At 44.0% G+C, this 23,789-nt stretch overlaps 2 protein-coding genes across 3 annotated transcripts in view; one reads left to right on the top strand and one right to left on the bottom strand.

Annotated features, from left to right (window-relative positions):
- The window catches only part of MYO19 (myosin XIX), a 112,541-nt gene extending 108,570 nt beyond the window's left edge, over window positions 1-3,971 (bottom strand). The window contains exons 1-2 of the mRNA XM_075266397.1: window positions 3,902-3,971; window positions 1,338-1,414 (exon numbers count right to left, since the gene is read on the bottom strand). Of these exons, the coding sequence (XP_075122498.1) occupies window positions 1,338-1,414; window positions 3,902-3,971 (147 nt within the window). The remainder of the gene's footprint in view (window positions 1-1,337; window positions 1,415-3,901) is intronic.
- On the top strand, window positions 1,525-11,642 carry PIGW (phosphatidylinositol glycan anchor biosynthesis class W). 2 transcript variants are annotated; one of them, XM_075264304.1, is made up of 4 exons: window positions 1,525-1,647; window positions 9,078-9,233; window positions 9,384-9,453; window positions 10,107-11,642. In XM_075264304.1, the coding sequence occupies exon 4, from the start codon at window positions 10,107-10,109 to the stop codon at window positions 11,619-11,621; it is 1,515 nt and encodes a 504-aa protein (XP_075120405.1). In that variant the 5' UTR covers window positions 1,525-1,647; window positions 9,078-9,233; window positions 9,384-9,453; the 3' UTR covers window positions 11,622-11,642. The 2 variants fall into 2 exon arrangements, with proteins under 2 accessions (XP_075120405.1, XP_075120404.1); XM_075264303.1 differs by having other exon boundaries at window positions 9,073-9,233.
- Window positions 11,643-23,789: the final 12,147 nt, after the last annotated feature.

The raw sequence follows: 23,789 nt of genomic DNA, 5'->3' as shown, positions 1-23,789 counted from the left end.
GAGCGGGGAGGAACGCCCCCTCCCCTCCTGATAATACTCGTATATGGACGAGCACTGTGAGCAGAGGAAGGAGGCGTTCCTCTCCGCTCACACTGTACAGCGCTATAGGCGCTGCAGTGGAGATGGACGTTCCTGACAGACTGTCAGGAATGCCCTTCTGACTGTAAACAGCTATGGTACCGGCGATGTTAGCTCTTTACCCGGGGCACAGATGAGGAAAGCCAACAGGGCACTGAATTCCGCACACTGTCGGCTTTCCAGCAGTATATAGAACTGCCTGTGCCCCAACTCATGAAAGGTCCACTTTAAGGAGCTATTGTGTTGTACACTAGGAAAGAGGAGGGAAACCATGCTGAGGACTAAGAATTGAAGCGGAGACATGCTGGGCATCAGCAACTATAGTGCCATTCTAAACTAGTAAATGTGTCGTTCACCAGGTGACTTAGAAAGAGTTGGGCTTGCCTATGGATATGTGTATTATTAATCATAGGCTAATTAATTGATAATAGTCTATGGGGTCCATATGATTTTATTGAACACCACTTGCCAATGCGTTCGATAGTCCGTTCAGGGGGTCCCCATGCGGACTCCCCGAACGGAAATGTGAACTAGGCATTAGGTGTCTCATGCGGTGGACTCCGCAGCTGAATCTGCAGCAATATTGAGGAGGATGCTTATTTCTTCAACGCCCTGCTTTGATCTCTGCCTCCTGTTGAAAACATTGGTGGGCAGAAACAATCAGTGCGGCATCTGGGGCAGATTTAGAGGCGGAATGCTCAGTAAAAACTACACATGTATGTATGTATGGGGCCACAGACATAAATACTTTTATCTGCGTTTGTGGTAAAAACTATGGACACATACAGGTTGTTGTTGAAAGCCACAACTATACCGCATCTCACAATAATCTGTGACGTCGCAGCAGTGCAAGGAGGAACACAAGTCTCTGTATGGAGGAGATGAAATAAAATGCCAGAATCCAGCCCTTCTTGGCCCCAATATATTATCAAGTGGGCCATCAAAATAGGTTTTTTTCTCTGCTAACTTTCTCAGCACTTGCAAAATTTTTCTCTCGGCCATTGCTGAAACTTCTGTTTCTCACACCAGAGCATTCAGAGCAAAGATCAATATATCTAAAATACACCTTTTCAGATCAATAAGCCCACACCTAAAGGCATACAGACATGGGGAAATAAGACCAGTAAGGCCGTTCTACTGTTCGAGCCTCTGCTAGTACCACGGAGATTACTGGACAGAAAATTCCAAGTCCATAGAAAACTATGACAAAGCACCTCATGTTCACTAAACAGATGCCAAAGTGTGGGTTGGTCACTTACCTGTGACTTCTCCTGGCTCATTGTGCCTATAAATCCATATGCCACAGATCTTTCCCAAGTTTTATCACACCTAGCGCCTGAAGGACAAGGGAAGTCATACTGGGAGATCAAACCCAGCCCGCCGTCTGCTACGTCATATCAGTGCCCTGTCGTGATTGGCCAGCGTCATCAGCAGGAAGCCCGGAAGAGTCAGTTTGGCGTGTAGCTGAGGGAACTGGTTGGGCTAGACGCTTACAGTTTATATGAGAGAAGATGAGTCACAATCCTGTACCCGCATATTCTGTGCTGATCACACCTCATTGTTTCTGAGGTAAGCTATAGAACACTAAGCATTGCCCATAACGCTGAGGGCGAGCTGTGGCTATAAATCCAAGTAGTTTTTCTAATGTACACTGTGTATTTGGTCTAGCACTTGTAACATGTCAAGTGCCCTCTATAGGCTGATAATATGCGGGACGGTATGCTGGGGAAGGGGGGCAGGAGGCATGCTGGGAATTATAGTTCCCCAACAGATTAATTTTAGTTATTTAATGATGTAATGAGGTCGACCTTGGTGTTATAGTTGGCAGAGGTTGCAATAATATCTGTGCAGGTGTGATTGATATATAGACAAATTTACACTCTGAAAAGTATCAAGTCCAATCTGACCTGAAGGGGTTAAGGGGGGCTTATTCAGCTGACTGCCTCAAGTACGAATTTGGGCTGCCATGGCACAGCTATATTCTGATGACAGAAGTCAGCATATCTTCAGTGTAAAGCTCTATTCAGATTTGTTTAGCCAATGCAAAAAACTGATGCAAACAGTTGGCTATTTATTTACATAGAACTCCTTGTTAAAAAAACAAAAACACCAGATCCCTCTTGGATCAGAGATCTAAATAGAGCCTTATCTGATCACTGTCACTATTTATCCCCTTCCTGACACAGGCACCAGCCCTACTAGTACGGCGGATGTCGGGAATGGGTTAAATATCTGCATCTTCGGATAAAACAAATCCAGCACAACCAACGATGGGGAATAAAAACTTTATTAGAGTATTCTCATAAGACACTTTACACACACATTAAAGTTTGTTCAAGCGTCAGACTGACGCGTTTCAGACTGTATGTCCTTTGAAAAATACTCTAATAAAGAAGAAGTTTTTATTCCCCATTGTTGGTTGTGCCGGATTTGTTTTATCCGAAGATGCAGTTATTGACGTCCTGAACCGAAGGAGGTAATATCTGTGCATAACCAAGGGGTATACAAAAGTGGAGGAGCTCGGTTGAACTAAGACATCACCTGGGAAGTGGCTGAGTATTTCTATTTTCCCTGTTTATTGATGGGTTAAATATGACTGCCACTGTGTGAATGAAGGGATGCTGTACCCTTTTGGGAACTTCTCAATTGTCTTGTGGGGACAAGAAAATGACTGACTGCCACTCAGGAGCTGAGCATCTGCAATATCTGCTGGGTCTCTGCTGTATAATAATGATCGCAGACATCAGCACCTGTAACTGGAGCTGATACGTTTAGCCCCAGTTGCAGGAAGAATTACAACCTCCTGCCCATTACTATAGAGATGATCTTTACCCAGTAGCTCTTACAGACTCGGATCCTGTAATGGCGGCACCCATAGCACTCCCCAGCGAACAGGTATGGTAATAAACAGACCCTGCCTTTTCTAGGAGAACTCTAGCTGTACTGGTACGTCCTTGCAAAATGAGAGGGACTGCCCAGACAAGGTTAAAGGGGTCTTCCAGGCAAAAAAAATGTTTGTTTTTTTCTTTTTTTAAAAAAAAACTTAGTCCTATTAATGGGTTAATAAATGCGCCCATATACCTTCAGCAGTGTTTTGAGTAATATCTGGGCGTCTCTGGGAGCTTCTGGTATCTTTTGCATTTGTTGACGTGGTTCAGCTTAATGGTATGTAACATACAGTATTCACATTCTTTGTGTCTCTGTCTCTCTCTCTAACGCTTGGGACTCAAAAAAGATGATTGAAAATGGTTTAAAACAGTTAAACAAAGATACATTTTGGGTACATATAAATCTGCACTATCCAAAAAAATTGCGTAATTTGTCGGATACAGTCAACGCTGTTTAAAAAATAAATAAATTAAAAAAATTGGCACCAAGAAAAACTTCAAAGAGGACACAGTATAAACATTACAAGTGGCAGAATACTGTGACCTCAGGACATGACACAAATGCGGCTGTCATGGGTCAACTCAACTTCGCTCACTCAGTCTTGCTCTCACAGTCAATTTGTAGTTTAAGTGAAGTGTAAGTCGCACCCCAACACAGTCCAGGCACCTTATACACGCCGCCACCACCACTGCTGATTCCGGTGCTGCAGAAAACTTACACAAATATACACACAAAAAGACAATGGGTTCATAAAATGTTAACTTTGTGTATACTCTAATACCAAGATGGTTCAGTGTTACATATATAGGCATATGACACACAATGCAAATAGCTATAAGAATAAAAAGTAACAAAATAATAATCCTGAAAAGTCTTTGGTTCCCGGAGCTTGGAGATCTTCTATAGTGAAAATAGACACATCCAGCTCTCTTACCGGACTCCACAGATGTGACAAAGAATGTCTTCATCACAGTTAAGGCGATTGTCCAGCCGGTAGCCCCCATCCTTTTACTCCCCACTGCAGGATTCTGAGAAACAAGGATGTTATCCTGGTTGCTGGAAAGCTGTGTCTGGGGTTGAGCTCAGGGTCATTAGCCCTATCTCCATACCCATAACAATCACTATCAAGATTTCCTTCTAGGAAGAGGGGCCCTGGACAAAAGACTGGTGTCCACAAGACTTTAGTTATCCAATGTGGCCAATGACCCAAGACTAACATCCTCTATTATAAGAACCGCCCACTGCCATGTTGAAGAAGTCTCCCAAGTTGTACCACTTCTCTGGAATGCACTACCCCAAACAAGTCTTAAAACTTCTACAGTTTCAAACACCTCCTAATGGCACATTTCTTCATGCAGGCATATCACAATTCCTAATATAAAGCCTTCTGCAGTTAGGCTCCCTAAAACTAACCCTTCTTTGTTTGAGCACCTCATTATCCTGCAGGTCATGATGCTTTATTGGACTATAATCTTGTAGGCCTAGGTGCTTTGGATCTGTTCAGAAAAGGGCACTGGCTGGTAACTGCTCATACAGTTTTATTTCTGCGAATAAAATTATCTATAGTGTAATCATATCTGGCGCACTGTATAAGTATGTATGAGTAGTGCTAACTCTTGTTGCCCACTCTGCCTCATAGATTGTATGCCCTTGTGAGCAGGGCCCTCACTCCTCTCACTTTGTATGTACTGTGGCAGGATTAGCTCGGGAAAAGTCGTCTCCTCAGATAGACAAGCACTTTTGGCACAGCAATAAGAGTTCAGACCAGCTAAGAAGTGGCAGCAACCAGTTTTATGTGCTTTGAAAGCAGTCAGACAAAGCCTAAACAATACAAGTTAAATCCTAGTTGTCTGGCCATTACCCACAATACAGGTTCCTATCTATAGAGAGCTGGGCCTACTGCACAGCTTCCCAAACACAACTCACAACAGTTTTTATTTTTATGCTTTATTCACACTTGCGCCTAGTGTCCGTCTGTTGTGAATTTGCCTTAATATCAGAAAGCCAGATTGGGAATAGTTTGCAAATTGTCCATTTAAAAACACATTCACTTCAATTGGTTTTTAAAACAATCCACAGGTGACCATTTGAAACCTGTCCGCTGTGAATCTGTAAAGCGCAAGTGTGAACACCCCCTTACAAGTGCTTTACCCAGGAACAGAGAGCTACTTACTTTAGTGCTGGCTGCCTTTATATATATATATATATATATATATATATATATATATATATATATATATATACATATACACACACAAACACACCTACCTGAGTGGGGTAAATTGCAATGAATTAACCCCACTCATCCCAAAAGATGAAGTGGCTGGATGGAGTAGAGACACATCCAACATCCCTACTCCAGCAGCCAAACGTTTTACTAGGGTTTTGTTAAAATTCTACAGCAAGGAACACAGCTTTTCTGCTACAAGCTTTCCCAGCTGCTTTTAGAATGTATGACAGGAACCTGCAAAACTGTTTTTGTTGATGCCATTTAGGGGAGCATAGCACTTTTTCACTTCTATTTATGTGGGGTTTTTGGTGGCACACAAACAAAGAATTAACTGTTCTGACTTTTCACCTGCCCATGACAGCTGCCATGCTGGGACTGTAAATCTAGGAAGTCAGAATTTTGTCTACACTACATCACTCTCAGGAAAGCTCCCCAGAATTCTTGTCCGCACGGGACTGTGGGACGGAGCGTGATACCATTCACGCCACAACTTCTCCAATACCCTCCAAAACTGTTATGTCCTTTGTTGCGTGTAAACAAGCATCAGGGTTCCGTCTGCTGGCTATGGATGAGAGGACTGGAATTTCTAGGCAAATGTTTTATGGAGGGGACCTCTTAGGTGTGGGTTGTCTGGTCTGATGTGGTAATGTCACTTCCATGGCCTTATTTCTGGACGTGTGGTGGGGGAAGGCGGCATTAAAGGACCGATCAGTGTTTCCATCAGCTGCTTGGCAGAGGCACTATATAAATTGCCTGCAGTCGGACAGTCATCTCTGAGGCTCTTCTGCATCACCTCAAAGTTCTTGAACTTGTGGCTCAGGACTTTGTTCTTAAGGTATGTCAACAGCAGAAGAAACTTGTTATGCTGATCTGTTGGAACCCACTAGACCTGTTAATTTGGTATGTATGATATTTGTGTGCATGCAGGTCTCTTAAGCACTTAAGAGATAGTCCTGTGGCATATGTTAAGTCACGATCATCCTCATACTAAACCATTTTTCAGATCCTGAAGAATCTCCCTTTCTCCTAAATAAAAAAAAAAAAGAAAAAAAAAAGGCCCAGGCATCCAGGACGTAATCGTACATACTGTGTCACTAAGGGGTTAATTATGATTTAAACTATTAAGCTTTCCAATATCCAAAATAAATTAAACCATTATTTATATTCACAAGGGGTAAAAAAAAAAATGCATCTCATAATTTATACAGTTTGTCTGAAACAGAGAAATACCTCAAATGTAAATGTAAACTAATATTTGGGCATTCAGCAGCTTGCTGAAGGGAAGCAGTACCACTGGGCATTTGAAATAGAGATTTTGCTGGAATATTTTTAGGAGCCATGTCTCCTTTGCAGAGCACCTAAACTAGACATACAGTGGAAACCTACCAAAAGTGATGCTGGGTTCACACCAGCCTCTGGTCTCCGTATGCAGAAGACGGAAACCTGTCATGCCGAGTCCGGCCGTGAGTGCTGGTGAGCATTTCACACACAGTACTTCATGTCCGACTCTGTGTCCGGTTTAAAAAAAACTGTTTCGCCGCGGAGAGCATATAATGCGCAACGGTGCTCATGGCCAGACACTTTTCAAACCCATTCAAATGAATGGGTTTGAAAGATGCCGGCAGGTTTCAGTCTCCTGCCCTGTTTTGTGCAGGAAACGGAAACCTGCAGAACGGACTCCCGGGCGCAAATGTGAACGAGCCCTGACCCTATTTTGGAAATTACGCCCATCACAGAATTTATCAAGGGGGATAGTGAGCTTTTTTAACATTAAGAATTTCATTAGAAATTTTTGTTAGAATACAAATAACAAATTAACAATAATGGGCGTACAAGGCAGAAGGAAGGGTCAAGGCGGTGAGGAGGAGGGCAGCGAAAACAAGAAATGGCATATAAGGAACAGTAAGGGAGCACAGGGGGAGTCGGAAAACAAAAGCTCTGTCGCAGCATAGCCATATAAGTTCAAAAACAAATACAACAGTAAACAAACCTCACGTCAAGTGACGCTGGGTTCACACCTGCGTTCAATCTCCATTCTCAGGTTTCCATCTTCTGCTGGCAGAAGACGGAAAGCTATCATGCCAAGTCCGGCCGTGAGCGCCAATGAGTGTTTTATGCTCTCCGCGGCTAAACCGTTTTTTTTTTTTAAACCGGACACAGAGTACTGCATGTCTGACTCTGTGTCCGTTTAAAAGAAAAAAAAAAAAGGTTTCGCTGCGGAGAGCATAAAACGCTCACCAGCGCTCACGGCCGGACACCTTTGAAACCCATTCAAATGAATGGGTTTGAAAGAGTCCTGCAGCTTTCCGTCTCCTGCTCTGTTTTGTGCAGGAAACGGAAACCTGCAAAACGGACTCCTGGGCGCAGATGTAAACGAGCCCTAAGAAGGGAAGAAAAAATAGTAGCAAAATAAGGGGGTGGGGAGGAAAAATCAGGAGAACATAGAAGGAAAGGTAGACTGAAATTGATATTGAGCATTTTCACCCACAGCTGTTTCAACATTGGGATATGAAAAATGAATTACTAACTGTCACTTTATCCCCTTGTGAGCTTTGATGTACCAGATGGGTTCATGTCTGTGATCAGTGTGGGCATTTTTGGCAGGTCTTTGCTGTGTGAAACAGCAGAGACCCGACAGCTAAGGCGGCTGCTTGGCTCCTGAGCAGCCGCTATATTTAAACGCCCAAAATCTGCCATACTATTACGGCAGATGTCGAGAAGGGGTTAATGGGACTTAATAAACAAATACATGCAGTAAACATACTTTTCATTGAGGCAGCGCCTCCCCAGTCTCAGCAACATGGCACTTTCTCCTCCCATACACGTGACAGCATCTTGTTCCCTTGCTTGCCATGGCCAATCACACATTTTTTTTATTGACACAGCACTTCGTCTGCATCTGTAACCCAGCTGTTTTTCCCCTCCCATACATGTAGCAGCATCCCCCTCCCCATACAGGCTCCAGCATTCCCATGCTGCCTGCTACAGATCCAGATCGCTATTTAACCTCTTCATGAACACTATTACAGTTGTATAATCCACTGTAATTCCATGATCTACCTTGGTAAATTATACCCCATTTTTCTGGGGGTATTCTTCTTATACACTATAATGTCTGGCTACTTCCACATATTCCCTTCACTACATTGTTCAGGCTATTTCAACAATGCATTAATTTTCTGTTACTAGTTACATTTTGATCTAGATGTCAATCTCTATGTGTATGAATTGGTCAACATATTATTTTTTAGATGGCACCAGTTGGATTATTTTGCATTATTTTACACTACTTTTATATTGTTTACTGCATGAAATTGTTTTACGTTTATTAAGTTATACTTTTAGTATGCCCCAATATATATTTTTACTCTGCAGTTTTTTATTTGGTGAGTTGAAGAACACACCACAGGCTCAGAGAAGAGAGGTCCGGGTCCGAGAGGCGCTCAGTTTTAACCTAGTGTCCACAGGAGGAGATTCAACCTGACTCGGGTCTTTCTACCTTGCATCATTTTTTTATTTTTCTTTCAGATGTAGGGGGGTCTTCAGCTTGTACGCCACACTAATTGTAGCCCCTGAAGGTGCAGTGCGTATACTAAATACGTCTCACTGATCACTCAGTCCACTCTCGCTGCATTGGCGGGCAGAATATTGATGACCCTGCAGTGGCTGAATAGGCCATCCTCAAGGGCTTCAAGCATTGCTTATATAGGGGGAAAAAAATCTCTGGGAGGGCTGTGTAAAGGGTCCTGCTTTATCGGTCCCCGTTTTAGAAAAGGTCCGTTCGTCCCTTCCCCCATTTCCACAAGCACTATGGTGCCTGGCTCATATATAATATATTTATTGTTCCTGTTTGAACTGTCTTGTTTCTTTTTCAGTTCAGGACATGTCCTATCGTATCTAGCGCATTGTCTGTTCGGGGGTATAGCCTGGAGGTGGAGCCAACATCTTTTTATACTCCGTGTCAGCCTCCTAGTGGCCAGGTCTATACCAACGGTGCTATGTCCCCTGGTAAATACAAAAAGAAAAGGATTTTACGGTGAGTACAAAAATCCATATAATTTTTTTTTTATTTTTTTTTATTTTATTTTGTAAGGCTTATGAATTAAAATACACCATCATCACAGTAATTATTTTTAATGTGTGAGCTGTTGAATCATTGAGTATAAGTTTATCATCTTTAATACAGGTAACGCTTGTCCAGGATAAATAAAGCGTGGCAACGAAAAACAAGGTATCCAGAACTCTTGTTGGAAAAGGTAACTGCGAAAAACTAATATATATATATATATATATATATATATATATATATATATATATATATATATATATTATAATAATAATCTCTCTATATCGTAAAATATATGTGTGTTTGTATAAAGATAGACACAGAGTTAAGAAATAATCAGAACTCTTCAAATAAAGGAAGGATGGGTACCGAAAATAAATTTATGGGGGAAAGGGATCTGCACAACTTGTGAGGCTCTGCAGCTGTTAACAAACTACAGCTCCCATCATTCCAACCAGTCCAAGCAGATAGGATTTGTATTTTTGCAGCTGATGTAGGGCCACGGGCCAATTTGCCTATTTTAACTGGGGACACGCCAGTCAAGTGATGGAGGCACATAAGGGTGCAGCAGGCTTTCTTCTCCTAATGTGCCTAGCCGCCACACAGTACAATATGCTTCTCATAGTGGTTTCTCATGATGGCCTCACACTCCAGCTGCCCGTGGGCCCCATAACAACACCCCACCCTGCCTTTTTTTTTTAATTTGGCGTAGGGGGAGAAAAGAGTGTATCTTATAGTCCAAGAAATAAGGTGTGTGTGTAATAAAATAAGACTATTTAATTTCAAATATTGAGAATTAAATTGTGACAATTACTACTTTTTTTTTTTTTTTTTTTATCACAGATGTCGGAAAAGCACCTAAAAGAATCATTTGTAAGAAATCTCAATGGAACCAGCATAACAGAAATCTCATTAGGCTTAAGTTTAACCCCTCTCTGCATTCTTTGCAGGGGTCTGATACTCATTTCTATTCATCAGAAATTTGGTAAAATAATTTATTCTTGGAAATATTGCTTATTTCTTGATTTTTTAGTGTTAGTTCTTCCACATGTATTGTCCTGTACAGTCTTCTCTGATTTTCTTTTTCCAGTGATTATATCAATTTCAATAATGTGTATTTTGGGATTTTACATAATATACCGGAACAGGATTTCTTACAAAAACACATCTCTACTAAGTATCTTCAAATCCTTTTTAAAAACTCAGATTGAAGACCAGAATGTACCATCTGTTACAACTCTTCGTGTTTTTATTAATTTGCTTACTGCTATTTCGATTTTAGCTGTGGATTTTCCTGTGTTTCCAAGGCGTTATGCTAAAACAGAAACATACGGTACAGGCGTAATGGATTTTGGTGTGGGATGTTTTACTTTTGCAAATGCCCTGGTTTCCTTAGAAGCTAGGTCCCAACATGAAATAAAAACTTTTACATTTGACAGAGTGAAAAAACAGTTTATTTCGGTGTGGCCACTAGTTCTGCTTGGACTTGGGCGACTTGCCAGCGTAAAATCGTTGGATTATCACGAACATGTTTCAGAATATGGTGTTCATTGGAACTTTTTTTTCACATTAGCAGCTGTCAGGGTCTGTTCGACAATTCTATTAACTTTAATTTCATCCCAAAGTATCTGGATTGTGGCTACTGTCATTATCATGAGTTATCAGATAGTTCTGGAAACAACAAATTTAAAGACTTTTATTTTGTACGGCAGTGATAACAAAGGTACAAGACTTGGTTTTCTTAATGCAAATCGAGAGGGAATATTCTCTATATTTGGTTATGTTGCAATTTATATGATCGGAATTCACATTGGGTCTTACCTTCTAAAGAAAAGGATATTTGTTAAACAATGGATCAGATTATTTCTTACATTATTAATACTCTCTGTTATAACCTTAATGTGTATGACTATGGTTCAACTATATGTTGAACCCATTTCACGCAGAATGGTGAACTTATCATTTTGTATTTGGATTGTTGGCCAATGTACAGCTTGGCTTTGCTTAATATTTTTATGTGATCTAATTTTGTTATTTGTTAAGTATTTGACACCTGGAAGCAGTGTTCCTAGTACTTGGAATGTATGTAGTTTAATGTACAGTCAAAAGACCAATATCTCACATCAAAAGGACAGAAAAAAAGAGACTTCTTTCTGTCTGATTGAAGCCATAAATAGAAATCAGTTGCTGTTCTTCTTACACTCTAACATTATGACTGGTGCTGTAAACCTAATAATTGATACTATTCATATCAACAACAGTTTATTCTCTGTCACTGTACTACTTATATACATGTTTTTAAATTGCTTGATATCGTATATTTTACACATAAACAATATTACTGTGAAGTGGTGGTAATGAGATTCTCATATTTCATGATGAAATTATTGCACCAGTTTATGTAAAATGAATTAATGTTGTGTGTGTGTGTTGGGTTTGTTTGTTTTTTTTTGTTTTTTGTTTTTTTTTTTTGGGGGGGGGGTTTATGTCATCACTTAAAGATCAGTAGGCCTGACACCCTGGACCCCATCTAATAAGTCATTAGTGAAAGAAAAAAGCCTCTGTATACTGTGTCTTGTCAAGTTGTGTCCCTTTTCAGACTGTTTTAACAAAGAATGTAATAAAAAAATATATATTTTGAGAGAAAAAAAGGCTTTTTACATTTCTTGGGTATACACACTACCATTTTTATAATCATATGAAAAACAAAAAACAAAAACATAGCACTGATAGGGGGAGTAAAAAACTTTTACATATACCATGTGGTTAATCACCCCTGCAATTGGTTTATACCCCTCTTAAGTTCGTGTTTTTAACCTCCAAAAAAGAGGAAATAAATTACATCAAAAAGATACGTGAGGTTAAAAAAACACTCAACGTATGGAAAAATGCAAAAAAATCTTTAATATGTGTAAGTACAACAAGGATGAACACATAAACAAATACAGGAAATTTCCCACTAGAGGTCAGCACTGCACTGGGTTATAAGTCCCTGTGAGCTGTATTTATGTAGCATAGTAATATTGAAAACACATGGGTGTAGATGTAAAAAAAGGTTCAGAGATCACATGTATGTCATTAATTACACTGGGGAACACAATTTTTATTGACTTAGATCTGACACTTGTTTCAGACTTGCTTTTAGCTCTTGGTTCCAAAAATGACCCCTGTTTTTCTCGAGCACGTCAAGTTTTTAAGACACAGGATACCCTCCATTTTTCGTGAAAATCTTACAAAATACACATATGACATTGAAGCAGAAATTAATCTTAATATACTAGAGTTATTTTCTTCCTACAATTGCTATTTATTGGTCAGTTTGGTCCATTGTTTTAGAAGTAGTAAAGTTTTGACTTGGAATGGTGAAACATTGCCACAGATGTAACAAAACGAATCAGGGCTGTTGAGGCACTTACGACGAGAAGATGAAGCCGCATACATGATCGAATGGAAAGCAAAAAAGTAGTTATGTCTATAAAAGAATAAATTCTGTTAACTGCTTGTCTACAAACAAGAACTCGCAACAAAATTCGGAAACCGATAGCTATCTAGACCAGGGGTGGGCAATTTTCCCATGGGGCCACATTAGAAATTGGAATGGTTTCAGAGGGCCGGACTAATATACTTAGGGCTTCCCGCACACGACCGTGAAAACAGATCCGTGTGCGAGGCCTGCTCTGTTCTATTCTGTGGTAGTAGACTAGAACAGGACACAGGATGTCTGGAGCGCAGGGCACAAAGCCTGCCCATTGCTCCATCACAATCACATTCCCCATTGCAGCCCCCCCTACACACACAGTGCAACATTGCAGCCCCACTACACACAGTATACTGCCTATTGCACCCCCGCCCGCACAGTATAGTAACCATGCCGCTCCCTACAGCCCGACACTGAGTACTCACCTCTCAGCATCTTCTCCCAGTCAGTCGGGACAGTTATGACGTCACCACGCGCGCGGGTGCACAACCTCCCACCACCTTGTCGCATGCGTTACCAAATATCCTAGTGTGGTCACATCAAGATACGCTGTAGAGAAAAAACTTGGCGTGATAGAAGAAAAGTAACTGCAGATTTGAGTTCAGCATGTCAATTTCGGTATTAAACAGCTCAAAAATTTAACTCAACAGAAAAAAAAATTTTCATTTTTTTTTTTTTGTTCCCCTGTGTTAAATTCCCGCTGTAACCCTAATGCTAAGAATATTTGCAAGGTCCATGTAACTGTTTACAGGGGTACATAGAAAGATCTTACATCTAAATAATGCTAAATAACATGTACTAGAGAGTGCATGACTGCCAGGTCTGACAAGGCCAGGTTGCAATGTACAGATCAAGTTAAAGAGCAAGTGCTACACGGTAAAATGCAAACAAGGCTAACTGCCATGAACATAGCATCACTATACAGACCATTAGTACCGGTCCCAAAATGGACCCTGACAACTACATTTACCCACAAAACACAGTGGTAGAGCTAATAGGGAACAAAAAGAAATGACATGAATCATGACCAAATATGATAAGATTGCTTACCCATGTGAAAGGTTAAAGAAAGTATTAGGGACCACCCAACGCGTGTTTCGGCGTGTCGCCTTCGTCTATGGACGAGCACTGTGAGCAGAAGGAGGGGGCCGCTCACACTGTACAGCGCGATAGGCGCTGCTTTGAAGAAGGACGTACCTGATTGCCTGTGAGGAACGCCCATCTGACTGTAAAGAGCTACGGTTCCGGGACCAATGGCTCTTTACCCGGGGCACAGATCGGGAAAGCCGACAGTGCGCTGAATTCAGCGCCCTGTCTGCTTTCCACCAGTATATAGAACTGCCTGTGCCCCAAACCATGAAAGGTCCTCTTTAAGTGTTCTGTGCTCTTTCCTTTGCTACACCACATGGATGTTGTATACTGAATCTTAACAACTAATGCAAAAAAGTAAATAAAGAATACGATTTAAAAAAAAAATGCTTGCTATGACTCTTGATAAAATTCTTTGAAGGGTGTAGTTTACAAAATGGGGTTTCTTCTTGAAGAATACCACTTTACTGACAGCTCCAGGGCTCTTCAAATCGTTGATTATGATGTTAATCTGTTTTTCCTTAGCCCCAACAGCAGCACAATGTGGGGTATTTCTGCCTCTCTGTGCTGGTAGCACAGACAGAATTTTTAATTAACATAAAATGAATATGCATGACTTCAACACTGTAAGAGGGCACAAAGATCTTCCCCCATGTGTTAATACAAAAGGACAATAAAGACATGACTTAGGGAGGGAAGCTTGTGCTGCTGTTAGGACTAAGGAAAAACAGATTAACATCATAATCAATGATTCTCTTAAAGGGGCTCTATCAGCAAAATCATGCTGATCGAGCCCCACATATGCGTGAATAGCCTTTAAAAAGGCTATTCAGGCACCGCTAAAGTTATATTAAACTACCCCCCCCAGTTTTAAAATAATACCCTAAAAAAGAATGTGATCAACTTACCCATCGTGCACTGTGGGCGGGTATTCAGGGTCCGCCGTCTTCTTCATCCATGCCTCCTCTTCCTGCGATGTCCTCGGGTCCTGTCTTTCCTCCAGTGCTCGCGAACTGACATTGCTAAAACAAAATGGCCTGAACGCATGCGCAGTAGCATGCTGCTTCTACTACGGCTACTGCGCATGCGCCCAGGCCATTTTGTTTTAGCAATGTCAGTTCGCGACCGCCAGAGGAAGACGGGACCCGAGGACATCGCAGGAAGAGGAGGTGTGGATAAAGAAGACGGCGGACCCTGAATGCCCGCTCACCGTGCACGATGGGAAAGTTGATCACTTTCTTTTTTTAGGGTATTATTTTAAAACTGGGGGGTAGTTAAATATAACTTTAGCGGTGCCTGAATAGCCTTTTTAAAGGCTATTCACGCATATGTGGGGCTCGATCAGCATGATTTTGCAAATAGAGCCCCTTTAAGTCCTACCAGGAGCACAATGCGGGGATGTAGCAAGTAATCCCCTTAAGGGAGGGTTTCCTCGCCTTACAGAGTCCAAAATAGAATGCCCAAAGGCAGTAGCCTCTGAAGCACAAGAGCTCAATCTGTAGTGTTTGATGAAAATGAACTGAGAAGACCAAGTGGCAGCGGCGCAGATCTGATCCAGGGGCATAGCCCTATTCTCTGCCCAGGAGGTAGATATAGCCCTAGTGGAATGGCCTTTAAGAAATGCAGGGGTAGATATCCCCTGAAAAGAAAAAGAGATCCTAATGGCCTCCCTGACCCATCTGGGTATGGTAGACTTAGAAGTTCTAAGGCCCCTGAGCCTGCCAAACATATTTACAAGGAGGTTTTCCGACTGCCTGAAGGAACAAGTACAGTCAATATAGATGTGAAGGCATCTCACAAGATCTATAGTAGTGGTTCTCAACCTGTGGGTCGCAACCCCGGCAGGGGTCGAATGACCAAAACACAGGGGTCGCCACATACCTCCCAACCGTCCCGGTCGGTGGGAGGTATGTCCCGGTTTCAACTGATCGGAGGACGCCGATGAGTTGAAAACACAGGCGATTAAAGCAGGAGCTGACACAGCCAGCTCCTGCTTTAACGCTGTGCTGCGGCTTCTGTATGTGTAGCCGTGATGTGATGAAGTCACATCGCGGCTACAACTAAATGAGTGAGCGAGACTGAGCGGGCAGCAGGGGAGCGTTGGAAGGTGAGTGTAAGTGTTTTGTTTTTTTTGTTTGTTTTAAACATTAAGGTGGAACATAATGAAGGGGCAGATGAAGGGGGGGGACGGCATGACACTGGGGACAGAGATGGAGGGACATGAAACTGTGGGCAGATGAAGGGGGGGACGGCATGACATTGGGGGCAGAGATGGAGGGACATGAAACTGTGGGCAGATGAAGGGGGGGCGGCATGACACTGGGGGCAGAGATGGAGGGACATGAAGCTCTGGGCAGAGATGGGGGAACATGAAACTGGGGAACAGATGGGGACATGAAATTGGGGGAAGAGATGGACGGACATGAAACTGGGGGCAGATGAAGGGGGGTACAGCTTCACACTGGAGGCAGAGATGGGGGGACATGAAACTGAGGGCAGAGATGGGGGGACTTGAAACTGGGGGCAGAGATGGAGGGGGGACATGAAACTGGGGGCAGATGAAGGGGTTATATGAAACTGGGGGAGAGATGGCGGGGGGACATATAATGTACGGGTGACTATAGGAGGATTATACTGTGTGGGAGCACATGAAAAATGAATGAGAATGGGCGGAGTCAACATAAAATATGCGCGCGCCGCATATTTTCTCCCTCTTTCTAATCTTCAAAAGTTGCGAGATATGCCTAAAGCCATCAGAAAATACATATGAGAAGCCGCGCTACTGTCTGCAGCAGCGCTATTCAGCTGGAACGCACGCCGTTATGGATGCGTGTTCCAAACTGAATGGGGTCACCGCAACATCAGGAACTGTATTGCGGGGTCACGGCATTAGAAAGGTTGAGAACCACTGATCTAGAGTGTGGAGTCTCACTTTCTCCGCAGATGAAGAGGATGGAAAGAAGACCGGAAGGGAAACCAACTGATTGATGTTAATTGAGGATGGAACCTTGGGTCTGAACCCTGGAAGAAATCTCAGTTGGACTCTATCCTCAAAAAAAGAAATATAAGGCTCCTCAGAAGAGAAGGCCTAAAGCTCACCCACTCTCTTAGCGGAAGTAAAAGCCAAAAGATAGGTAGTAGTGAATGCCAAGAACTTCAGAACCACCTCCTCTAATGACTCAAAAGGAGATCTACAAAGAGCTGAAAGTACAGAAGCCAAATTCCACTGGGGAACTGGAGCAGAACATGACAGTCTGAGTCTCACAGCTCCCTTGAGGAAACTACTCATCAGGGAAAGTTGAGACAAACATTTTCCTAGACAGGCGGACAAGGCAGCAACATGCAACTTCAGAGTAGCCCAAACTTTGCCCAAACTGTCCTGAAGGAAATCCAGGATCGCCACAACAGGAGGGTCTGAACTATCAACCCCATGAGAAGAGCACTAGGACCTGAAGATATTCTCAATTCTGAGATAGTTACTGTTGGTAGTCTCTGTCCTGGCGCAGGAAAGGGTCTTCAGGATGGCTTCTGACAGTCCACTAGATCTCAATAGGAACTGGTTAACCTCCAGGCTGTCAGGTTGAATCTCCTCAGATCTTGGCACTTCTGAGTTCCTTGGTGTGATGAATGGCCCAGAGTTATGGAGGGAAGGGGGGGGGGTTCACTGCCTTCTCAGATATATTTTCCGTTTTTGCCCTGTTAATTTACTTAGCCTGATTAGCAATATGCCAGAGATGGTGTCCAATTGTCCAAGCCTAATTCCTCCCTAATTCCTTCCTGGCTCCTCCCTTTGTTTCAACTTGGGCACAGCATTGTCTTGTTTGTGCTAACTTCGTTATTCTTAGCAGGGGGTGTCTGGGATCAGTGGACTGAGAGCCTTGCTATCACCTTTTAGCAGACAAGCTGACTCCATAGAAGATTTTCAAAGAGTTATGACCGTATATAGTCATACTGGTACAAGGTAAGGGGGAGAGCTGCCCATCTTGATGACCTCATCGTGGAAGGGGGCTGAGTGGAGATGATACCTGTGGTATCATGGAAAGTGGAGTGAAGATGTATGCCAGCGTGAACCTCAAAGGGATGGACAGGGCATCCACTGCCAAGGGATTGTCCTCCTGGTATAATGAGCAGAACGTCTCCACCTTGGTGTTGAGTCTGATTGCCATGAGGTCCACTTCTGGGAAACCTCACTTCAGGATGATCTGTTGGAACATCTCTGGATTGAGGGACCATTCGCCTGATACAGTAGAACTCCGACTCAACTGATCCACTACTATGTTCAGAGAGCCCTTGATGTGAACCGCAGATAGAGAGGACAGATTCCTTTCTTTCCATGGGAAAATCAAACTCTCCTCTCTGAGGAGAGATAGAGACCTGGTTCCTCCTTGCTTGTTCAGGTACATGAACGTAGTCATGCTGTCTGAACGGACTTTGACAGCCCTCCTGAGAAGAGGTAAGAAGTGAAGTAGTGCCAGCTAGACAACCTTGAGTTCTTTCCAATTGGATGTTGTTCCAAACTCTTGTTTGCTTCAGCAACCTTGCACGGTCCTGTCGTCCAGATGGGCTCCCTGTCCTATGAGGGATGCATCGGTAGTCAACAGGGTCCAATGAGGTTGTACCGTGGACTTTACGTCTTTTTTAGGTTTAGTTCCACGCTTTCAAGACCTCCACCTGGAGGGGACGCAAATGTCATAAAGCCCAAGGGACCGCCATGGCCGAAGATGACACCAGGCCAAGGACTCTCATAGCAGTCCTGATGGAAACCCAGCGGGTCCTGAACAGATACTGGGCGGCAGCTATTATCCTTAGCTTTCCTGTAATGGTCAAGGAGATCTGTCCAAATCTAGGAGGAACCCCAGGAACTGCCTGTGGGTGGAAGGCACTACCTCTGATTTCTCCCAATTTATCAGCCACCCCAACCACTGAAGGAAGGAGACAGCTGACTGAAGATGCTGGAGAAGTGCTGACACAGACTGAGCCTTTATCAGCCAGTTTTCGAGATAGGGAACAATGAACAGGCCTTAAAGCCTATGGGAAGCAACGACAGGAGCCACCACTTTAGTGAACCTGTGGGGGATGAGGAGATGCCGAAGGGAAGAGTGGCAATCTGATAACGCTCCCTCTGACCAGAAATTAGAATGGCAATTCTGAGGAACTTTCTGTGAGGTGGATAAATGGGTACATGCAAATAGGTGTCCTTTAAGTCCAAGGATACAAGGATCTCGCCTTGATGGAGAAAAAATGTTACAGAACATATGTACTCCATCCTGAAATGTTTTTCTTATCATCAGGCTCTTCCGAATACCTTCCCCGGCTCAAAAGGCAGGGAGTACAAGGTGAACTTAGAGGTGTTATCTGCTCTCCAGGGCTAAAGCCATAAGGGTCTTCTGGCCACAGTGGAAAGGGCCATAAACTTAGCGGCTAGCTTCACCTGTGATTGAGAAGCTTCACCTAAGAAGTCAGCTGCCAGGAATATAGAACGCAGGGAAGATAACAAGTCGTCTCTGGAAATCCTGGAATCAATATGCTTCTCTAATTACACCAGATGAGTGTGTAAATTGCCAGCAACCTCACTAGACAAAATGGCCTGAGCAGAAGCTGCAGAGTAGGACTTCTGCAAGGTCCCCTCAATATGATGGTCCATTTGATCTTGGAAATTAGACCCATCGTCCACAGGCACCACAGTACAGCAAGATAACTTCAAGACCACCATATCAACCTTCGGTGGCATGCCCCAACAGACTAGCTGACTTGAGGTGATAGGATACATCATCTTGAAGTGTCTGGTAGCCACATGTGCTTTCTCTGGGTGCTTCCACTGAAGCTGCATAAGCTCGTCCAGAGAATCATCCACATTTAAGGCCCTGAGTATATTAAATTGTGTTGGGCCACTTTGGAGTATTATACTGGGGGTTACATTGTGGTTAGCATATTATACTGTGTGGGGGCCACTGTGGAGTATTAAACTGTGGTGAGGGAGTGGACTCTAGGGAGAATATTATACCAAGAGAGTCCGCTGTGGGGAACGTATTATACTGTGTGGGGCAAATAAGGGGTATTTTGCTATGTGGCGCCACTGTGGAGCATTATACTTTGTTGGGAGTGTAATATATCATGTGGGGCCACTGTGGTGGGGCTCAGGGGAGCATTTTTTATACTGTGGAGGGCATTGTTGAGCATATCATGTGGAGTATTATACAGTGGGGGAGGCTCAAAATTCCTGCTCGTAACCCTGTTTGCTATGCCTGCATCACAGCTCTCTCACTATAATCTTGCACATACGCATAGTGCTATGGAGTTATTGGGGACTGCACAGTACTATAGGGGATGACGATGCAGGGAACAGTGATGTAAGTACCGCTCTAGTGGTTCACAGAGGGCCTGCGAACTTAGAGAGTCCCGTGGGCCCCTTCTGCTTTTTTTTGTTTTTAACAGACCATGAATCCCAGCAGGTAAAGGGCCCTATTTATTTACCAATCCCCATTTCTGCTCACGGCCGCCTCCGCTTCTCTTTCTGCACTCCAGGGAAACCTGTGTGTCTCAAATGACATGGTTGGAGCCCCTGGGAGGGAAGAAGGGGAAGCAGAGCTGGGTTTCAGCAGGAACGGAGGACGGTAAGTTAGGCTCCAGGCAATATTATTTGTTAAACGAACCCCAATAAATACTGCTATTATTATACTTTGAGGTCTCTTCCTGGGGCCCAGGGGAAGTGAGCAAACAAAAGAAGTTATTTTGCCCCCCCCCCCCCCCCCCCCAGTGCAACTCCATACTGTCTTCAGCCCCGTAGTGACGGCACAAACGTCATGTGGGTCAGGCCGGTGTCCCAACGCAGAAAGACGCCAGCATAACCCACATCTGGGACGTCATTGTAGAGGGAAAAGAACAGCTAGGAGCCACGGCAAAGTCCTATAGTGATGAATAACACTGATTTTTTTTTGTTTGTCACTTCCCCTGGGCTCAAATCATTATACTCTGGGGTCTGAAAAGACCCTTTTCCTTTATGCTAAGGGAGAGGTGCTGTGGTGAAGTGGCTGTAGTGGAATTGAGCAGGGTTAGCACCTGACATCTGGTCACATAGTAGCAGACCAGGAGGCGGGTGAGCTGATTTTCCCCTGCCGTGACTGGAGGTAGCAGGACACTTGTCCAGGACAGCTGGGAGCTACGGTATGTGTATTCTCGGCCTCCATGACTTCACATGATATAACTTAACACTGGAGGCACTGACTGTAACTAGCAGGGCCGGCGTCAGCGCACAGCGTAGTCGGGCAAGTGCCGGGGCCCACAGAGCCTCTGGGAGCCCCCCGGGAACTTGCCCGTCCCAGCACTTGCCTGTCCGGATTTCAGTCGGACGCCGATGAGCTGAATACATAGGCGATTAAAGCAGGAGCTGTGACAGCTCAGCTCCTGCTTTAACTCTGCGGCGTGTATAGGCGCGATGTGATGACGTCACATCGTGCCTACAACTATGTGAATGGCGTGAGAGCAGAGAGAGGAGAGGCGGGGGAGCGATGGAAGGTGAGTGTAAGTGTTTGTTTGTTTTTTTGTGTTAAACATTAAGGTGGAACATAATGAAGGGGGCCCATGAAACTGGGGGGCAAATGAAGGGGAGGGGGGGAACGGCATGACACTGGGGCAATGAAGGAGGGGGGGACGGCATGACACTGGGGCAGATGAGGGGGGGGGGGAGAACGGCATGACACTGGGGCAGATGAAGGGAACGGCATGACACTGGGGGGGAGAATGGCATGACACTGAGGCAGATAAAGGGAGGGGAGAATGGCATGACACTGGGGCAGATAAAGGGAGGGGAGAATGGCATGACACTGGGGCAGATGAGGGGGTAGAATGGCATGACACTGGGGCAGATGAAGGGAGGGGAGAACGGCATGACACTGGGGCAGATGAAGGGAGGGGAGAACGGCATGACACTGGGGCAGATGAAGGGGGGGAGAATGGCATGACACTGGAGCAGATGAGGGGGGGAGAACAGCATGACGGGCAGATGAGGGGGGGGAGAACGGCATGACACTGGAGCAGATGAAGGGGGGAGAACGGCATGAAACTGGGGACAGAGATGGAGGGGGGACATGAAACTGGGGGCAGAGGAAGGGTGTATATGACACTGGGGGAGAGATGGAGGGGGGCATATAATTTACAGGTGACTGTAGGAGGATTATACTGTGTGGGAGCACACGAAAAATGAATGAGAATGGGCGGAGTCAACATAAAAGTGGGCAGAGCTAAATATTGAAGCATATAAAGAATTACTGTTGGTAGAAATTGTATAGGATTCACTTTAAAGGGGGTTCCAAAAACATACTAACTACATACACATTTCTTTACTTTGATGGAACTTTCTAATAAGCATCATTTATGCCATGAGGAAGAGAACATTTCACCAGCATCATAGACGGGGATTCTTTACTGTAAGAACAGTGAAACTGTAGAGGTCACTGCCCTGAAGTGCATCTTAAATGAAGTGCAGATTAACCAAAGTAAACTTATACATGGCACTTAAGGCTGGTCTTACATGACCGTTTTCAATTGCAGACCATTTGCGGACACATTATACTCAATGCAGCCTCTTACACCACCAAATATTTTATCCGTGGTGTGCCGGGCCGCAACCGAGGTCCGCACCTTTTAGAACTTGTCTATAATGGCCGCAATTCACGGCACTGCACGGACTCGCCCATAGAACTCTATGGGCGAGTGCGGCAGGTCACGGACATCTGCGGAGTGTAAGTTGAAGATCAGCAACTAGTGTTGCTGATCAGCAACTTGCGGACCGTAAAAGCATTACGGTCGTGTAAGACCAGCCTAAACAGGGCACGAAACAGGCTAACCATGGCAGAACACCAGGTAAATTTCAACCTAAAAATAACAAGTTTTTACATATGGTATCATGGAGCTGCACTATCATTTACTATCTTAGCCATTGTCTTCCTGCAGACCTCACTTCCATCTTTACCACCAGTACACACTATCCATATTAGTCCCTCTCTTCTTCCCTCTCCCATGTACAGCTCTCACACACATTTCACACTCTTTAATCACCTCTTTACTTCTTTTAGCAATGAAACCAAACATAAGCGCCCACATAAATCACTGAACTACCTTCTGTCTCTGTCCATTTTGCTCCTTCTAGCTGCTGGGGACATCTCTCCTAACCCCATTCCTCCTTCCTTCACTAACTCTTCTTCTTCTTGCACACATAGAAGGCCTACAAACCTCATCAATATTTACTGTGTTCCTTCTTCTCATCTCTCCCCTGTCTGTTTTAACTGCTCTCTCTGGAACGCCTGCTCAGTGTGTAACAAACTAGAATATATTAATGACTTATTCCTTAGTAAATCCCTCAGCCTGCTCGCCCTTACTGAAACTTGGATCCCGCAGGCATATACGGCCTCCTCTGCTGCTCTGTCTCATGTTGTCTGCAATTCTCACATACCTCTAGGCCTGATAATAGGCAGGGGTAGTAGGCTTAGTTCTGTAGCCACAGTGCATTTTTCAGTCCATTCCACCGGTACCCTCACTGACATTCCCCTCATTTGAAATCCATGCTATCAGACTTTTCCGCCCACTCTCCTTATGTGTAGCCATGATCTACTGTCCACCTAGCTCACCCTGTCCCAATCTGGCCACCAGTCACTATAATGAAACTGTTAAATATGCATTGGATGAGGTGGGTCCCCACTCCACTCGTAAAGTCCCACATAGGAGGCAGCAACCCCGGTACACGTCACAGACACGTTTTCTTCAGCGGTGCTCTAGGTGTTCCGAACGTCTGTGGAGAAAATCACGTTCACCTGCAGATTTCCTCCACTTCAAATTCATGTTTAAAACATATAGTTTTGCCCTTTACCTCACCAAACAAGACTATTTCACTACCCTCATCTCGTTGTGGCTTAATGATCGGGCACAACGAGTAATACTAAATGGCTACACATCGAACTGGA

The sequence above is a fragment of the Leptodactylus fuscus genome, chromosome 2 (genome assembly GCF_031893055.1).
Source record: "Leptodactylus fuscus isolate aLepFus1 chromosome 2, aLepFus1.hap2, whole genome shotgun sequence".
In the NCBI taxonomy this organism is placed as follows: domain Eukaryota; kingdom Metazoa; phylum Chordata; class Amphibia; order Anura; family Leptodactylidae; genus Leptodactylus; species Leptodactylus fuscus.
The sequence above is the reverse complement of the archived record's forward strand: the minus strand, read 5'-3'. Positions and strand labels throughout refer to the sequence as shown.

Coding starts and splice junctions, on each gene's coding strand:
- PIGW (XM_075264304.1), top strand. CDS start 10,107: ATGTCGGAAAAGCACCTAAAAGAATCATTTGTAAGAAATCTCAATGGA.